This window comes from Dromiciops gliroides, chromosome 3 (genome assembly GCF_019393635.1).
Source record: "Dromiciops gliroides isolate mDroGli1 chromosome 3, mDroGli1.pri, whole genome shotgun sequence".
Classification (NCBI taxonomy): domain Eukaryota; kingdom Metazoa; phylum Chordata; class Mammalia; order Microbiotheria; family Microbiotheriidae; genus Dromiciops; species Dromiciops gliroides.
The window spans coordinates 31,760,897-31,780,447 of record NC_057863.1 but is presented as its reverse complement, the minus strand read 5'-3'; the positions used below and the strand labels follow the sequence as shown (position 1 = coordinate 31,780,447).

Genomic DNA, 19,551 nt, shown 5'->3' with positions numbered 1-19,551 from the left:
TATCTCCAGTACTTGGCAGATGGTAAGTGCTTAATAAATGCTTTTTTATTCCTCAAGGGCAAGCATTTATTAAGAGCTTACTATATGCTAGGCAATATGCTAAGCATAGGGGCTACAAAGAAAGTTTTTAAAGGTCCCTAACTCCAAGGAGTTCACATTGTAGTGGAGAAGAAAACATGCAAATAATAATGTACTGACAAGATAATTATAGGATAAATTGAAGGTAATCTGAAAGAGAAGGGAAGGAATCGTGCAGGAGGTAGGATTTAGGCTGAGACTTGGAGAAAGCCCAGGAAGTCAGAAGGTGGAGATAAGGAGGGAGAGTATTCCAGAAGTGGGAGACACCTAGTGAAAATGCTTGCATTTGGGAGATAGTATCCAGCAAGGAGTCCAGTATCATTGAGTCACTGAGTGCATGAAGGAAAGTAAGGTATAAGAAGACTGTAGGAACTAGCCAAGTTATGAAGGGCTTGAAGAGCCAAACAGGGAGCATTCTATTTGATCCTGGAAGTAATAGAAAAACAGTGGAATTTATTAAATGAGAGAATGGCATGGACAGATCAATACTTTAGGAAGATCAATTTGACAGCTGAGTGCAGGATGGATTGAAATGGGGAGAGACCTGAGGCAGGGAGACAAAGCAGAAGGCTGTTGCAATAGTCTAGGTGTGATTTTTTTTTATTGAATAGAATTTTATTTTCCAAAATATATGTAAAAGCAGATTTTAACATCAATTTTTTTAAAACTTTGTGTTCCAACTTCTCTTCCTCCTCCATTCCCCCCCCCACCCACTAGAATTCAAGCATTTCAAAATAAGTTATACATGAGTAGTCATGGAAAACATTCCCACATTAGCTAGGTTGTGAGAGAAAATGGTCCAAAAAAACCCAAAACTTCAGATTGAAGAATTGTCAAAGAGGAGAAAAAATGGAAAAAATATGTTTCCATCTGTTTTCAATAAGTGTCTACATCATGCTGATGTCAGTGTCAGAATAGGGAAAAGGACATAGACAAGGGATGTTGCAAAGGTACTATGGACAAAACTTAGCAATTGATGGGATATGGGAGGTAAGAGTAAGGAGTCATGGATTAAATATAGGCTGCAAGCCTGAGGGACTGGGAGAATGTTGCCTTCAAGAGTAACAGAGAAGTTAGGAAGAGAGGGGGGCTTTAGGGAAGATAATGGGTTCAGTTTTGGACATATTCGTTTAAGATGGCTACAAAGACATCCAGTTCAAGATATCCAATAGGCAGTTGGAGAGGTGAGACTGTAGATTAGAAGAGAAGTTAAGGCTAGATAAATAGATCCAAGAATCATCTGCATGGAGATTATAACCACATTTGTGGAAGCTGATGAAGTTACCAAGTGAATCAGTCTAAAAGGAAGAGAGCAGAGGACCCACAATAGACTCTTGAGACACCCATGGTTAATGGACACAATCTGGACAAGGTCAAAGGAAAGTGAAGAGTGGTCAGGTAAGTAAGAGGAGAGCCAGGTGATTGCGGTGTCACAAAATCCTAGAGAGAAGAGAGAATCAGGAGAAGTGGGACACTGAAAGTGTCAAAACCTACAGAGAGGTCAAGAAGGATAAGGAATGAAAAAAGTCTATTAGGTTTGGCAATTAAGAGATCATTTGTAATTATGGAGAAAGAAGTTTCAGTTGAATAATGAGGTCAGAAGCCAGACTGTAGGGAGTTAAGAAGAGAGGAATGGAAGTGGAAACACCAACTGGAGAAAGCTTTCTCAAGGAGTTTAGTCACTAAAGGAGAGATATCCAGGGATGGATGGATAAAGTAAGGGTTTTTGAAGAACAGGGAGACATGGGCAGATTTTGAGCCATCAGCAAGCAGTCAGTGGACAAGGAGAGATTGAAGAGAAGTGAGAGAAAGGGATGGAAGAGAAAGGAGATGATAGAGGAAGCAATCTGCCGGAGGAGATGGGACGAAGTGGAATCCCTTATGCAAATAGAGGAATTTGTCTTGGTAAGAAGGGCCACCTCATTCAGTGAGTTGGGAGTATGAGTACACTCACAATTAACATATTCTGTGATGCATTCAGTGTGTCTGGGAACTTGATTCACTGGCAGTCCCTCCCAGGTTCTGGCTGCTTCTCCTTTCTGACCCTAGACCCCCTGGGCCCCCTTATCTAAAGGGAGAAGACATATGGTTGCCTGAAAACAACACACTATCCTCTTTTTAGGTGTTTTGAAGGATTTTACATGACTCCACTAAAACCCTACTCCAATGGCTCATTGGACTACCACCATGACTCTAGTTTCTTGAAGTTATGCCAATGGAACATTGACTTAGGCAGGTCCTACTGACCCAGAAAGGTCTCAAATGATGGACTGTCTATGTATTATCTGAGGAGCAGCCTAGCTAAACTCCAAGAGGCTGATCACTTGAAAGTGATGAGTTATTCAGCTATAACAACTCATGAGAACCATCTACCAACTCCTTACAGTGCTTATGATCTGCCCAAGTGGAGGAAGCACTAACACTGGGGAAAGCATGGTTTTATCAGCAAAGAACTTTACAACCAAGTGCTTATAACATCTATGTGTGCCCATGTAAGATGTGTAAGAAGCCACATGGGCTGTCTAAATTTAACTCATAAAAGGACCTTGTAGATAATATCTGGCAGCTTGTCCTCCTCTCTTCAAAGAAGATTGAATTCCTCACTTGAGGGAAACAGGTGAAGGGCCCCAGGGCTAAGCACTCTTTTTTCCAGTCTTGGAGAAGGGTACTAGACTAGAATTATGTTTATCTCCCCCAGCCCCCAAATATTAGGCTTCTAGGGGTTTAAACCAAAAGCATCTTAGTTGGTCACTAGTCCCTAAGGGGGAACAATAATCCCAAGTTTATATACATTGATCTGACCCCTTCCAGCATATTCTGACTATGTAAAAAAGTCCATCCCTATTAGCAAATTTATCTAAGCAAAACATTAAACAGGAATTGGAGAAGTTATACAGATTAGAGTATATCAGAAAAAATATACAGGAGTAAATGAGTTTTTCTTATAGGAACAAGGTAAGATACCAGCTCAAACCAAGAGAGATGCTCTAATCTCACCAATGGAGAAATTACTCTCTAGGGAAGGAATATTGCTTCTAGAGAGGCAAGTTGGAAATAAGGGGTATTTAGCCCTATATTTCTGCAACTTCCCAAATTTTTTCTTTTTCTCTTCCTTGAAGTTGGTCCCAAAGAGAGTCTGCAGCCACAAATATCTCTCTCCCCAATGATATGGCTCAAAGAATATTTGGCTGCAACTCCACCCCTTATATAAGTCTGTAATGTGAAAGTAAATATTCTCCCCACCAATTAGGAATCACATGAAGAGTCACATCTTCCCAAATATAACAGCACACAAAACACCCCAGGCTTTGGTTAAAGCTCAGATACCCTTTACAAGCTAACATTCATTGATTCATTTATTTAGCATCAATTAAGTGCCTATTATGTGACAGGAACTGTGCTATGCACTGGGGATACTGAGACAAAATGAAGAAGCCCTTGCTTTCAAGGAGCTTAGATCACCCTAGAATGCTTACAATACAAGGCAAGGAAGATTGTCACTGTTTGTCCTTCATTCTGGAAGAGGAGCATGAGGTCAGGGTGATGTCATGACTTGCACTGAATTGGATTTAAATGAGAGAGGGCTGTGCAAAGTCACCAGCCTCACTCTCTCCTCCATAGTCATCTGGGGACAGTGGCAAGTTATATATCAGGATGACTGGAGATGGCCCCAGATGTTTAAGGCACTTGGGGTTAAGTGACTTGCCCAGAGTCACACAGCTAGAAAGTGTCTGAGGTGAGATTTGAACTCAGGTTCTCTTGACTCCAGGGCAAGTGCTCTATCCACTGTGCCACCTAGCTGCCCCTAAGGCAAAGAAGATTTATATAGTGTCCAGAGGTCTTAGTCAGTTAACCTTGGTTCTTTGTGCATACTTATATGGAATTAAGCCTTGTTTTTTCTTAATCATTCTCTCTCCTGGTTGGCACCATTTCAGAATTCCATGTTAGATCAGTTCAAACAATCAGTCAATCAATAAACATTTATTAAGCACCTACTATGTGCTAGGCACTGATTATTGGTTTCTAGCTAATATTTCAGGTTGGCAATATTGGATAGGTCCCAACCCTCTTGGAATCAACTCCCTAGCTCTAGCCATGAGAGCCCCAGGCCATGACAGGTGTTCTCCTTTCTTTACCAGACCCCACCCTTGATGATTCCATCTCTACCCACTGTCAATAGCCCTGGTTGGTAACCCTATCCTTTCTTGGCTTCCTGGATAAAGGAACTCATCCGTATCTGGTCTGGCTGACTTACTGGAAGCAAGTTTGTGAGCTGCCTCCCCTGGATGTTCTGTCCTTATTTATGAAGTTGATTTCCCTGCCCAATTGTGCTGGACTGGTGTCTGCCCCACTTCCTCTCCTGAGGTCATAGAGTCTTGTGAGTACATGATCTCAGCTCACTGTGATCTTCTTCTCTGATCCTGGCATCTGTGTGCTCTTCCCAGCATGGGATCCCTCTCCCCTACTGATCTTTATTTCTTGTTCAAGACCCATCCCACCTAGAGATGCTCCCACCCGTTCTTGTTTCTCACAGGCACACCCTGAGAATGCCCCTGCTGCTTGCTTAAACCCTGTGCCTTTCTCTCAGAGGTTCAAGTCTTGGTTCATGGCCCTCCCTGGGACAGCTGCTTCCTAGATTCCAAGTTTCATAATAAAAAATATACATATTGGCAGACATGATACATAAAAGCAAACAATTCCCACCCTTCGGTAAGGGCAGGGCCTGACATCAAAGCCTTCACAAGAGGAATTATGATGAATAATTTTGTCCCATGATCCCTTGAAAATGCTTAAGACATACCCCTCCATGGGGGCGGCTAGGTGGTGCAGTGGATAAAGCACCAGCCCTGGATTCAGGAGGACCTGAGTTCAAATCTGGCCTCAGACACTTGACACTTGCTAGCTGTGTGACCCTGGGCAGGTCACTTAACCCCCATTGCCCTGCAAAAAAAAAAAAAAGACATACCCCTCCATTATGGATACCAATCACCTCCCTACCTGTTTGGGCTGTTCCTGAAAGAGACCATGACCTGTAACCAGTAACTAAGGCTGAGCTCAATGATCTTAGGGTTTCCTGCCATGTCAGGTTAAAGAGAATGCTGGACTAGGAGTCAGAATTTTGCTTCCAATACTAACTGTATTATGTTGAACAAGTCACCTAAACTCCCCAAGCCTTAGTTTCTTCATCTGGAAAATAGGAATAATAATACCACCTATCTCACAAGATTGTTTTGAGGATCAAATGAGGTAATGTCTGTAAAGTGCTTTGTAAACCTCAAAGCACTTTATAAATCCAAGCTATTATCATGCCTATTGTGTTCTCATGAGGGAGAATAATTTGGCACTGATGTAGGATCATGGATTTTGAGTCAGAAAAGACTTCAGAAGTCATCTTGTCCAACTCCCCCCTTGTATAAATGAGGAAACTGAGGCCCCAAGAAGTTAAATGACTTCTCTCAGGTCATAGGCAATATCACTCAAAATGCCAGGTTAGACCAATCAAAAGCAGGAATTAAGGTTGTTGAGAGAAATACCAACAGTCTCAGATTTGCAGATGATACAACTCTAATGGCAGAAAGTGAAGAAGTAAGAAGTCTCTTGATGAGGGCGAATGAGGAGAGTGTCAAAACTAGTTTGACATCAGAAAAACTAATATCATGGCCACTGATCCCATGACTTCCTAACAAATAAAGGAAGAAAAAATGGAAGTATTCCAATTTTATACTCTCAGGCTCAAAGATCACTGCATTCAGTGACTGCAGCCATAAAATGAAAAGACACTTGGAAGGAAAGCTATGGAAAATCTAGAAAACTTGCTAAAAAGCAGAGACGTGATCTTGCCAGCAAAGGTTCATATAATCAAAGCTATGGGTTTTCCAGTACCAATGCATGGCTGTGAGAGCTGGACTATAAGGACAACTGAGCACCACAGAATCAAAGCTTTTGAATTGTGGTGCTGGAGAAAACTTTCAAGAGTCCCTTGGACAGCAAGGAGATCCGATCAGTCATTGCTTAAAGAAATTAATTCAGGTTATTCACTGGAAGGTCAAATACCAAAGCTGAAATGTCAATACTTTGTCCACCTAACGAGAGGATGAGACTCATTTGAAAAGACCCTGATGTTGTGAAAGATTGGAGGCAAAAGGGGAAGGGGATGGCAGATGGTGAGATGGATAGATAGTGTCATGGAAGCAAGAAACATGAGTTTGAACGGACTTTGAGAGATAGTGAAGGATAGAAGGGCCTGGTGTTCTAGAGTCCAGGGAGTCACAAAGAGTTGTATATGACTGAACAACTGAACAGTAACAACAAGTAGCAGAGGTAGAATTTGAACCCAGGTCCCCTGATTCCAAATCTAGCACTCTTTCCACTGCTCTACACTACATCCCATAATAACCATAATTCTATAAAGTTTTCCTCTGATGCCTACTTGTTGGTTAGAGACAAACCTTTGTTCTCAAAGGCTTTGTCAGCCAAGCACAAACAAAGCACAAAACTGAAAAGGCTTCTGGTAGGTGCCCAGGGATGAACCATATAACGCATAGTGCTTGCAAACACCAGCCTGGATAAGTTTAGAAATGTTTAATAATAGGCTATCAACAAAGGTGGTGTATTGTGTTTGTTTGTTTGTTTGTTTGTAGGTTTGGGGGGGCAGGGCAATCAGGGTTAAGTGACTTGCCCAGGGTCACACAGCTAGTAAGTGTCAAGTGTCTGAGGCCAATTTTGAACTCAGGTCCTCCTGAATCCAGGACTGGTGCTTTATCCACTATGCCACCTAGCTGCCCTAAAGGTGGTGTATTCTGGAAAACCATCTACAAGACATAAAGGGATTGCAATTTGTGTCAGTGAAGTGAGTGCCACATCACTGAAATCATAGTTACTAAACCGACATTTCTTTTTGGACCATATTTGTGAGTTCATTAGTATAGGGAAGTCCCAGTGAGGAAACTCCTTCTACCATTTCAGTTTAGCATCCACTCTTCAAATTAAAGAGAATTGTCTACAGCAATGTGACATTACTGACTTGCCCGGGGTTACATAGCCAACGGGCATCAAAGGTAAACTTTTAACTAATGCAATAGAAAATGTGCCCCCAATGCCCTGTTCAACATTTCTTTCCATGTGGGTTATACAAGGAAAGGTCACATTGTTGCAATCAGCCAGCAACAATACCTAGACTTTCACTTGGCTTAAGTCATCATTAATTCAAGGGCACCATGCATGTTTTCAAAGCCATGCAAGTCAACCTCCCTCAGGGTTCCTATTACATGAAGCTTCCAGGTGCGAGATGATCGGCTGAAGTCTGACATCTGGAGCTCACATGCTTATTAAGTCAGTTTTGAAAGAACACACCTCGTATTTGGCATTAGGTTAACCTGGGGGCTTGGAGAAGCTGATTCATAAGAAATCATTTCAAATGCACTTCAGCAGGCTCAAATCAGAGGGTCTCTCACAAATCTCAGATATGAGCAAACACAGGGGGAAAAGAAGTGGGGAATGGTGGGCACACGGTAGGATGGTACAGTGGATTTTTGAATGGATTTGAATGATCAGAAAGTTAGGGTTTGAATCCCTGATATGCTATGTATCTTGTGACATTGGGCAGGTCATTTAATTTATGTGAGCTTCCATTTTCTTTTCTGCCAAATGAGGGGTTGGGAGAAAATAGTCTCTATGGTTCCTTCTTCCTTTAAATTTTATGACCTAAGTGAAGACAGGTGAGATGTGATTGGAGCAAAAAATGTAGGCATTTGTTGTGTTTTGTTTTTTTGTTTGGTTTTTATAGTGAGGCAATTGGGGTTAAGTGACTTGCCCAGGGTCACACAGCTAGTAAGTGTTAAGTGTCTGAGGCCGGATTTGAACTCAGATACTCCTGACTCCAGGGCTGGTGCTCTATCCACTGTGCCACCTAGCTGCCCCTTAGGTATTTGTTGATACCATGTAAGCACTGAAATTTTAAGCCTACTATATAATAATTTCTGAAGAAAATTCTACTCACTGTAATTCAGGGGAAATAATTGGATTTGGAGAAAGGTCTTAGGTTCGAATTCCAGTTCTGCTACTGTTTGAATCACAAAGCCTCTCTGGGCTTCAATTTTCTCACCTCTAAAATAAGATGATGGAATAGATGACCTTTAAAGTCTCTTCTGGCTTTAAATCTATGCAAAGACCTGTAATTCTATGTGTCACAATGTGAGAATTCCACACTAAAGGAGAATAGTAGTAGGGTCTTCACTATTCATTGCTGAAAGTCATTCTCAGATAGCCAACTGGCAAATCTTTATTTTGCATTCTTAAAGAATCTCAGTAGACTTTGTGTGTGATGACCACAACAGTGCCTCTGACTCCCAAAGACATGGAAAGGTTCAGAGGAAGAGTTCATAGATGGAGAATTGGAAAGGACCTGAAACAACATAGATCCAACCCTCCCATTTTATGGATGAAAGATTGAGGCCAAGAAAGATGGAGAGACTTGCCCATAATCACAAGGCTAGCAAGTGGCTGAGCAAGGATTTGAACCCAGATCCTCTGACTTTAAAATAAAGTACTCTTTCACTATTCCCAAACTAGAAATAGATCAGCCCTCTACCTGTTTGGTTACTTCTCTCACCAGTGATTCTTTTTTTAATAAATTAGATGTCATTCTTTCAAGGCACTAGAGAGCTGCCTATTCACTGGCTAACTCTGATTACAGGATGTCAGGAACAGAGTAAATAATAGTTCCATAAAGCTCTGTGATTGATGGCAGGACCTGCCCTTTAAACACCTTCTGCTACTGTTCCACTGAGCATGTGTGGACAGCTGTACCTGGATCTCTCTGCTCAGCCCAAAGGGAAGGAGATGAGAAGAGACATATGCACTATCCAGACAAATTACTTTTCTTCCAGACACATTTGTAAAAACTGACTGGAATCCACTTCATCACAGGTGATGTAACAATAAAGTCTGGCAAAATATCCTCCATGGGGGAACAGGACAGACAGTCTCAGGGAGGCAGGAGGAGGGGAGAATCTGATGTATTATTCTCTGGAAATGAAATCAACCATTTGTTTAGCTAAGCAAGAGTATCAGTCAAGGGGTCAATAATTTCAGCTGCACAGAACAAGTATAACCAAATAGATTTTTCTCAGAATCCAGAAAATTCTGCTCCCCAGAAAGAGTAGAAGTGACAGAAGCATTCCATCCCTGAATACTGGAATTTTACTAATGCAGAGAAAACAATGTCCCAGAAACTTTAAAAATCAAGTGTTCCCACTCTTGATATTTCCCTAGCTTTGGGTATTGAGGTGGTACAATGGCTAAGACTGCTAGACTTGGAGCCAGAAAGACCTGAATTCAAATCCTCCCTCAGATAGTTACTAGGTATGTGACTCTAGGCAAATCATGTCATGTATCTCATTCTCAATTTCTTCATCCACAAAATGAGAGGATTGAATTTGATCGCCTCTAAAGGCTTCTCCCAATTAGACTGTGAGTGTCTTGGCAGGAGGGCTGTCTTTTGCTTTTCTTTGTATCACCAGCATTTAGCACAATGCCTAGCATATAGAAGACACTTTAATAAATTTTATTGACTGACTTTGAGCTCTAAATCTCTAATCTCGTGTTCTATTTATGAATTGGAAGCCTGTCCCTGTTAAAAGAAAAGATTAGACCCTGAGAGCCTTTCCTGCAATAATGGACAGTTATGTGGCCTTTTAAAGCTCACAAGTTGGCTCCCTCTCCCTCTGACCCATGGGCCATGTTTATGCCCATGAGAGAAGTAAAAAGAGACAGCTGGCAGGCTTCCTTAGTCCAAATCGATTTAGAAATTGTTCCTCTGTATGCTGAGTTAGCAACCTGAGGGTAATGGGGATCTCTATCTCCTGGTAAGCTTGTGGTTTAGTTGTAGTGGGTGTGGCCTCTAAATGTCTTCTATCAATTGGTGGATCCTTTAAGGTGGCAGCAGCAGTGACAGTGACGTCTGGCTTGGTCTCTTGGAGTTCTTTAAGTAACCTTCCAGGAAGCTTCAAACCTTGGGGTCTTTAGTGCTTTTCTCTTCAGGGTGAATTTCTGTTCAGGTTGGTTTGGAAGCCAGAGACCTCAACATGGATGATACAAGAGCTCAGAGAAGAGACTCAGAGAAAGTTGGAGCTGGGGGGAGACCTAAGAGATCATCATTACATCTACCCACTCCCCTCATTTTATAGATAGGATAACTGAGATCCAGAGAGGAGTGATTTGTCCAAGGTCTTGCCATTAATAAGTAACAAAGCTGGTATTCAAAACTAAGACCCCTGACTCCAAAGCTATGACTCTTGTCATTACACCAGCTCCCCCTCCCAGTTAATTGACCAGGATGAAGCGAGCAGTCTTTCACTCATCAGGGTTTCAATGCCAGCTCCAAGTAAAATGGTGAAATCATCAGTCTATTTTTGCCATTCTCCCACCTTCCCTTTAAGTAGTCTCTACCTTAAGAGATCCCCTCCCTGCCCTCATATTGCCTCTAGGTGACCATGGGAATTACCCTTCATGTCCCAACATAACCCCATTAAAATGCCCTCTTCCTCAAGGCTTTGGTTAGCTAATTGGCAGATAGGAACGTGAGATAAGAGATTAATTTGCACTGAAGTGTTAATAGTCAATAATCATTCAATATTGGGGGAGATAGCTGCTAAAGGAAAATGATTAGTAAGTTAAAGTGGTGGAAATTCAGCTACCATAAGAGGCAATAATAACAGTAGCCAGCATTTCATATTTTACAAAGTGTTTTACATATTTTCTCTCATCCTATCTTTCCAACAACACTGTGATCTAGCTACTGTCATGATCCCCCACTTTACAGAGAAAGACATTGGGCCACAGAGAGGTTATGGGATTTTCTCAGAGACTCACGACTAGTAAGTGTCTGAGTCCAGATTTGAACTCGGGTCTTCTGGACTCCAACTGTCTATCCACCATGTGTGGGCAGGAGCAACTAAGGATACCTGAGGGTGGAAGGACAGATCGTAATTAGGGAAACACCCAGGGAGATCAACAGAACATCAGGTGCAGCTACCTGTAGGCTGTGGCAAGAGGAGAAAGGGGATCATGATGACCCTGGAAGAGGCTCCCTGCCCTCTGGACTTGTCCCTTCTGGCAACAAGAAGCTTTCATTACTTCTCTGGGTCTTTCATCTTCCTCAAGTCAGAGTAGTTCAAAAAAGTTGAGTAAAGCCACTGGTTTGGAGGGAGGAGCTTCTCTAGCAATCTCATTTAATTGGTTTCCCACTTCTGATGACACAGGAGGGGAGATGCTGAGGAGCTTTCCAAAGAATACCCAAGATGCCCCAATCACAGAGCAAGGAAATTTCCAGCAATGGGCAAGCCTAGAAAAGGGATATATGGCCTCAACAGGAAGGAGGAGCACATTTAGAACACAGGAACCTGATGGATTTCAAAGAAGCGGGAAATACGGTTTTTCAGACTACCGCAAATACCAAACCCATTCAGTGGATTTTAGTCTAAACTCAACAGACAAATGAAACATAAATATACACATAACTAACTAATGGATTTCAGTCTGTCCACTAAGGTGAGAAAAATATAGCAACACTGAAGCAGCTTTGATTTTTTCAAAGGCCTTTGAATGGAGAGAACTTTTTTATTTGTTTTATTGATGCCTTTTGTATTTACATCACAGTCATTTCTAAATCTATTCCTTTGCCCAGCCACTTCCCAAAGAGCTTTTATTTGTAAAGAATATTGGAGGGGGTGGCTAGGTGGCACAGTGGATAAAGCACCAGCACTGAATTCAGGAGGACCTGAGTTCAAATCCGGCTTCAGACATTTGACGCTTACTAGCTGTGTGACCCTGGGCAAGTCACTTAACCCCCATTGCCCCGCGGGGGGGGGGAAATATAGGAGGTTTTTGGAGGGATTTTTTGGAGTGATTGTGTCAGAAGCTCCCAATATTGGGTTTTTTTAATAGCTCAGCAAAACCAACCAATATATCCACTCTCTACACATTCTATAGCCATAGTCCCCCAACTCTTCAGTGGAAGGAGGAAATGCACTTTCTTGTCTTTTCTATGGAACCAAATTTAGTCATTATGTAGGCATAGCTAGTAGGAAAACTGGAAAGCAACCGAGCAGATATTAGACCTAAGCCAACACTTTATGGCATATTCCACAATGAATTCACTCAATGTGTGATCTTAACCCGAAGATTATACCATAAAAAATTAGAAGAGAATCAAGTCATGTTCCTCTCATACCTGAGTAGATATATCGCTAACCAAACAAGGTATGGAGGTAAATGAGAAACTGATTACATGAACCTAAAGTTTCTGCACAAATGAAATTAATGTACATAGAATAAGAAGGGAAGCAGCATGATGGGGGGGAAAATTTGTATCGAATTTCTCAGATGAAGGTCTGATATCTAAGATACATAAGCAATTCATTCCAAAAGCCTTCCCCAAACAAATAAATAGCCAAAGGATATGAACAAATAATTCTCAAAAGAAGAAAGGCAAATTATTAAAAACCATATGAAAGAATGTTCCAAATCACTAATAATAAGAAAAATGCGAATCAAAACAACACTGAGGTTTCGCCTCACACCCTACAAATTGGCAAAGATGACAAAATATAGAGACAGCCAATGTTTGAGGGCTTATAGGAAAATAAACACATTAATGCATTGTTGGTGAGGTTGGGAAATCAGTTGGGAAAACAATTTGGAATTGTATACATAAAGTAAATAAAATGTTCAAATATTTTGATCCAAAGATTCTATTGCTAAGTTTATACCTCTGGGGAGTTAGTTCACTGTATGAAGAAAATTCTCATATACATCAGAATATTTATAGTAGCACTTTTGTGATAGCAAAGAACTAGATGGATTCCCATTGACTGAAGAACAGGTAAACAAACTGTGGTATATGAACATAATCGAACATTAATGTGCTGCAAAAATAAACAAATATGATGAAAACAGAGAAGTATATATGGAAAGATTACATGATCTGATACAGAGTGAAATAAGCAGAACCAAGAAGATAATATATCCAATGCCCACAAAAATGTAAATGGAAAGAACTGAAAAAACAATCAAAAGTGAATATTTCAAGATTACACAGAATAAACATAGCTCCAAAGAAGAAATATGAAAAGAAACCCTCACCCCAGTTTTTTGCAGAGGTGGGAGATTCACAGTTGTGGTACATTACAAATCTTTTTCAGACTTTTTCAATGTGTTGATCAGTTTTGCTGATTCTCTCTACATTTTTACTTTTTTCTTTTAAAAATATTATTTATGGGGCAGCTAGGTGGTACAGTGGATAAAGCATCGGCCCTGGATTCAGGAGTACCTGAGTTCAAATCCGGCCTCAGACACTTGACACTTACTAGCTGTGTGACCCTGGGCAAGTCACTTAACCCCCATGGCCCCCACAAAACATATATATATATATATATATATATATGTGTGTGTGTGTGTGTGTGTGTGTGTATGTGTGTATATGTATATGCATATATGTATATGTATATGTATATATATAATTTATTATATATCGTGGCTATTGGGGAGGGGAATAAGTGGGAAATTTTGGTAATGTAAAAAAAGATATCAATAAAAATTTATAATAAAATTACTACACTGGATTTTGGTTCACTTTATTGTTCTTTCAACTTAAATCATTGTAGTCATTATGTATGTCCTTTTTCTGTTTCTACTTGTTTCTCTCTGAATTAGTTCATAGAAATTTTTCTATGCTTCTCTACATTCTTCATATTCATTGTTTCTTACAGTACAGTAATATATCATGATGTTCACATACTACAATTTGCTTGGCCATTTCCCAATAAATAGGTACTTTGTTTTTTCAATTCTTTTTCAATTCCACAAAATGATACATTTTGCATATATGGGGCCTTTGTTTCTGTCTTTGGCCAAGTTGAGGAGTCTTCCAGAGGAGAAGTTTAAAGAAGACTCATATTTGGATCATAAAAAAGGGGAAAGGGCCCACATGTACAAAAATATTTATAGCAGCTCTCTTTGTGGTGGCAAAGAATTGGAAATTGAAGGAATGCCCATCAATTGGGCAATGGCTGAACAAGTTGTGGTATATGAATGTGATAGAATACTATTCTACTGTAAGAAATGATGAGCCCCCTCTCAATGAGGCTTGAATATTAGCCTTCCAAGTGATTTTACTGTTGCTAGTGATGAATTAAATGTATAATTAATGTTCAAAAAAAAGAAATGATAAGCAGACAGATTTTAGAAAAACCTGGAAAGACTTAAATGGACCGATGCTGAGTGCAGTAAGCAGAAGCAGGAGAATATTGTACACAGTAACAACAACATTGTGTGATGATCAACTGTGATAGGCTTACCTTTTTTCAGCAGTGCAATGATCCAAGACAATTCCAAAGAACTCATGATGGAAAATGTTCTCCACATCCAGAAAAAAGAACTGTGGATTCTGAATGCAGATTGAACCATACTGTTTTAACTTTTGTTTTTGTTTTTTGAGGTTTTTCCCCTTCTTTCTGATTCTTCTTTCACAACATAACTTATGCAGAAATATGTTTAATGTGATTATACATATATAACCTATATCAAATTGCTTTCTGTCTTGGGTAGAGGGGAGGGAAGGAAGGGAGGGAGAAAAATTTGAAACTAAAAATCTTATGAAAACAAATGTTGAAAAGTATCTTTACATGTAACTGGAAAATAATAAAATTCTTTTATGATTATTTTTAAAAGAGGACTCATATTTGTAAAGCTTATATTTTTATAAGTATTCTATTCTTTCAAGTAAGTATCATTTTTGTAGCTTTAAAGCCCAAGAGGGATAACAGTCAAGAGGCTTTCTCCCTTTTTCCCATGATTCCAGTCTCAAAAAGATATCCTGTTATGTGTACCCTGTGTAGGTGTCTGCTATGCTGAATTTGGAGTTCGAGTCCCAAAGACCACTGGGTCAGCCTACACCTACAGCTATGTCACAGTGGGCGAGTTTGTGGCATTTTTTATTGGCTGGAATCTGATCCTGGAGTACCTGATTGGCACTGCAGCAGGGGCCAGTGCCTTAAGCAGTATGTTTGATTCCCTGGCAAATCACACCATCAGCCGCTGGATGATTGACAGCGTGGGGACTTTAAATGGCCTGGGTAAGAATCCAAGAGGAGAAACACTTGCCTGTTAGTAGATCCTTACATAGCCATCTGTCCAGACTCCATGTAACAGACATATCCTCTGGAATTTCAGACTTATTATTCTGTTAGTAATAATAATCGAATATTTAAATGCTTACTATGTGCTAGGCACAATGAAGGGGGGGAAAGTAACAAAACAAAAATCCTGCCTACAAACGTTTGTCATAGAGTTTAATTGAATTTAATCCATCCCCCTACACACTAACAGAAGGCATACTTCTGGTCACAAAGGAGACTGGACCCAACTTTGAAGGAGCTTAAATAGCCTCTTTTCAACCCTGGTATCTGATCTTATTATTTTAAATTTCAGAAAGCTGAGTAAAATTTCATTCTCATTCTTGGATCTTCTCTAGAATATTCCTACAATAGCAGGCAAGTCTCTTAGTATCCTCGCTTTAAAGCCAGAAAAGATCTTATTCAACTCCCTCATTTTACAGAAGAGGAAACTGAGACCTGAAAAGGTGAAATGATTTGCCCAAAACAATACAGGTAGCAAATATCAGAGGTGGGAATAGAACCAAGGTCCACTAATTACCATTAATCTTATGTTTAGACATCCCTTAAAGTTTTCAGGGCACTGTACAGGTGTTTTCTCATTTGATCCCCATGACAACCCCATCAGGCAGGCATTGCTGCTAGTATGGTTCCCATTTTAAAGATGGGGAAACTGAAGGTTAGAGAAACAAAATCATTTGCCTACATGAGTGGTAGGATTTGCACTGAGGTCTGGAATAGTGCTCATTGGAATATTATTGTGTTATAAGAAATGACAAGCAGGATGATTTCAGAAAAAGATGGAAAGACTCATGTGAACTGATTTATAGTGAAGTGAGCAGAACCAGGAGAACACTGTACACAGTGACAGCATTATAGCTCTATGAGCAATTGTGAATGACTTAACTACTCTCAGCAATACAATGATCCAAGACAATCCCAAAGGACTAATGATGAAGCATACTATCCACCTCCAGAGAAAGAACTGATATTGATTGAACACAGACTGAAGCATGCTATTTTGTGCTTTCTCTTTTTTTTACTTGAGTCTTTTTATGTAAAATGATTGATATGGTAAGGTTTTACATAATCACACATGTATAACCTATACTGATTGCTTGCAACCTTGGGGAGGGTGGTGGGGAGGGAGGGAGGGAATGAGAGAGGGATAGAATTTGGAACTCAAAACTTTAAATAAATAAATGGAGTAGTGCTCATTCCACTGTACCAAACTACTAAGTCTCTGTTTCCCTATCTCAGGTTGCTAAAAAATACTATGATGCAACTATCTTTTCGAACACCAAATATAACAAGACCTAATGAGCATCTCCACTTTTTTGCAGTATTGGTGAAACAAGTCTCATGTAATTATGGACTCCAAGCTCAACACTATTCCATGAAAAGTGGCATGTGGCTTTGATCATATACTTCAACCAGTCTGCAAATAGACACATACAGCTTCATGTGGGCGGCAACATATGCATTTGTATGCACATCTACATGGAGATAGGGTTTCTAGTCTTCTCCATTCCATGTTCTGTTCTCACCAATAGTTCTCTCGAAATCAAAATGCTGTCCCACTGTGAGATGTCCATGACCATTTCTCTCTGATTGCAAATAGTAATCAGTGCCTACTTCCTCTGTGTTACAGGAAAAGGAGAAGAATCATACCCAGACCTGCTGGCCCTTGTCATTGCTGTCATTGTGACCATCATTGTTGCCCTGGGGGTGAAAAACTCTGTAGGCTTCAACAATGTCCTCAATGTGCTCAACTTGGCTGTGTGGGTGTTTATCATGATAGCTGGGCTTTTCTTCATCAATGGAAACTACTGGGCTGAAGGACAGTTCCTGCCTCATGGATGGTCAGGGGTAAGCATCTACCAGAGTCTTGGTGGGCATGGCCAGTAGTCTATTTCTTTTTTTGTAGGGCAATGAGGGTTAAGTGACTTGCCCAGGGTCACACAGCTAGTAAGTGCCAAGTGTTGGAGGCTGGATTTGAACTCAGGTCCTCCTGAATCCAGGGCTGGTGCTTTATCCACTGTGCCACCTAGCTGCTCCAGTAGTCTATTTTAAAAGACAAAAGAAGATGTTCCTCTGCCCCACTGGGCTCAAAGTACCCCTTTAATAATAATTTTTCATATTTTCCTTGAAGCTCTGCTGATTTCTTCCTTGACACCTCACCATGGAGTAGAAGGGACCCCAAGATGGTCCCCAAAGGCTATAGCAGAGTAATACAAATTCTACCTCCATCTGGGAAATTCTTGGAACACATTCTTTTGCTATTCTCATCCAGACATAAGAAATGGAATAAAAGTTCAAAGATAAATGTTTTATTCACTTATTCACTGGGATGGTGTCATTTACTACCCTGATTTGGCCAGCTTTTTAAACTCCCCATTTTAACCTCATCCATTAGATGAGGAAGGCAAGTAATTGACACCAGTTATTTTTAAAGAAATAGGAGGCCTTATTTTTGAAAGGCATTTAAAAGAATATAGTATGATAGTTATATAGTTAACAACTATGATGATGGATGAGCCATGCTTTAAAGCAGGATGTTCAACTGTTAAATTTTTATTTCCCTAAACAACTTCAAAGTGACATAATTATGTACTCTTGGCACTGGGAACAATTTTTAAAGATTGTTCGGTTCATTCCCTGGTCTCCAAACAAGATTACTCTGGAATCATCCCAGACCAACAGGGATGTCTTCTGTTTATTTGGTTCCCCCATAAAATCCTAGCACTGAAAGGATATCATATCTAGTCCAGTCTGACTCTATTCCAAGTGAAAATCCTCTCTCCATCCTCACCAACAGGTGGTCATTCAATCTTTCCTTCAATTTCTTCAGCAATGGGAAACTCACTACTCATGAAGTGCTTCCCTGGCCCTTAGCAAATGCTAATTGACTGTCTTTATAAAAGGAATTTGTTTCATGGGAGTATGTAGATATATGTTAAGGTATATATTTAGGAAGCTTGTTTATTTTAATTTACTCAATGTGGGGTAGTGGGAAAGACATAAATTTTAAAATACTTTTTTATTTGAAAAACAAAAAAAACTTTAAATATTAAACCTAAAACCACTTCCATATTACTTCTACCCACATCCAAATTCTAATACAAGTTGGCTCCATTGGAGCCAACCCAGATTAGACTATACTGTCTGGACCAAGTAGACTAAGCTTAATCCTGCTTCCATTTGGCAGTCTTTCAAAATAACTCCCCTAAGCCTACCCTTCTTACTAAATATTCCAGTACTTTAAGTGCCCTTGAAATCCCAGTTGCCTTCTTCTAGAAGGACATCCCTGTCTGTCAGTCTCTCTTTAAAAACATGGTGCCCAGAAGGGGATGAAATTCACTAATGTTTCCTGATTTTTATACATTCAGAGTAGCCTTCCTTGTGTCTAGCTTGAATGACTTATGCTATAACTTTAGCCCACTTCTTGGCATCCAGCCCTCAGTGAAATGAATCATGTCTTCTCATCTGAAAGGCTTTAGTAAATTCAGGTTCCTCATGATTTCCAAGCTGTAAAATTCCAACTTCTTGAGTGTGTTTCATTTCCAGTCATTTTAAAGGTCTTCGGTAGTTGCTCTCTAATACTTTCTCATCCATCCTGAAATGGGTCCACAACTGAAAATTCCAGGAAGGGGCAAATCAGGGTGTGAGTAGGGTGAAGAATTAACTCAGAGATGCAGTGTAGTAGGAGAGTCTAATTTACACCCCCAAAGAACTAAGTCCAAATCCCAGTTCAGCTGCTTCCTAGATTTTATGGTCTTGGATAAGGTACTAAAATCTCAGTCTCTAATCTATAGAAGAGGGCCTGGGGAATGGACTAGGTGCTCTATGAATTCATATTTTATAATCTTATTTATGCATCCAAAGTTCAGGATCAGACTCACTTTTTTCTTGGTAGAACTGCATTGCCAGGGGCTGATTTTCTCCACTGGCCAGAGGGCTGTGACATTAGGTTGCAGTTCCATGCTAGATCAATAGGACCAATTAGCTTTGATTTCTTCCCTGACTCTGGACTATGCACCTGACAGCAGCTAGCTATCTTGCACAAAATGTCATTGGTTGGGGGGCGGCTAGGTGGCGCAGTGGATAAAACGCTGGCCTTGGATTCAGGAAGACTTGAGTTCAAATCCGACCTCAGACATTTGACACTTACTAGCTGTGTGACCTTGGGCAAGTCACTTAATCCTCATTGCCCTACCAAAAAAAAATATCATTGGTCACCCTAAGGACCTAGAGAGAGACCACTCTAATGCCCTCATCATGACTGGAAACTCAATACCCA

The 19,551-nt window shown here is 40.3% G+C and overlaps 1 protein-coding gene across 1 annotated transcript in view; it reads left to right on the top strand.

The window, feature by feature from the left end:
• The window catches only part of SLC7A14 (solute carrier family 7 member 14), a 148,527-nt gene that overhangs the window by 77,684 nt on the left and 51,292 nt on the right, over positions 1-19,551 (top strand). Inside the window, exons 3-4 of the mRNA XM_043992438.1 lie at positions 14,976-15,212; positions 16,903-17,120. Of these exons, the coding sequence (XP_043848373.1) occupies positions 14,976-15,212; positions 16,903-17,120 (455 nt within the window). The remainder of the gene's footprint in view (positions 1-14,975; positions 15,213-16,902; positions 17,121-19,551) is intronic.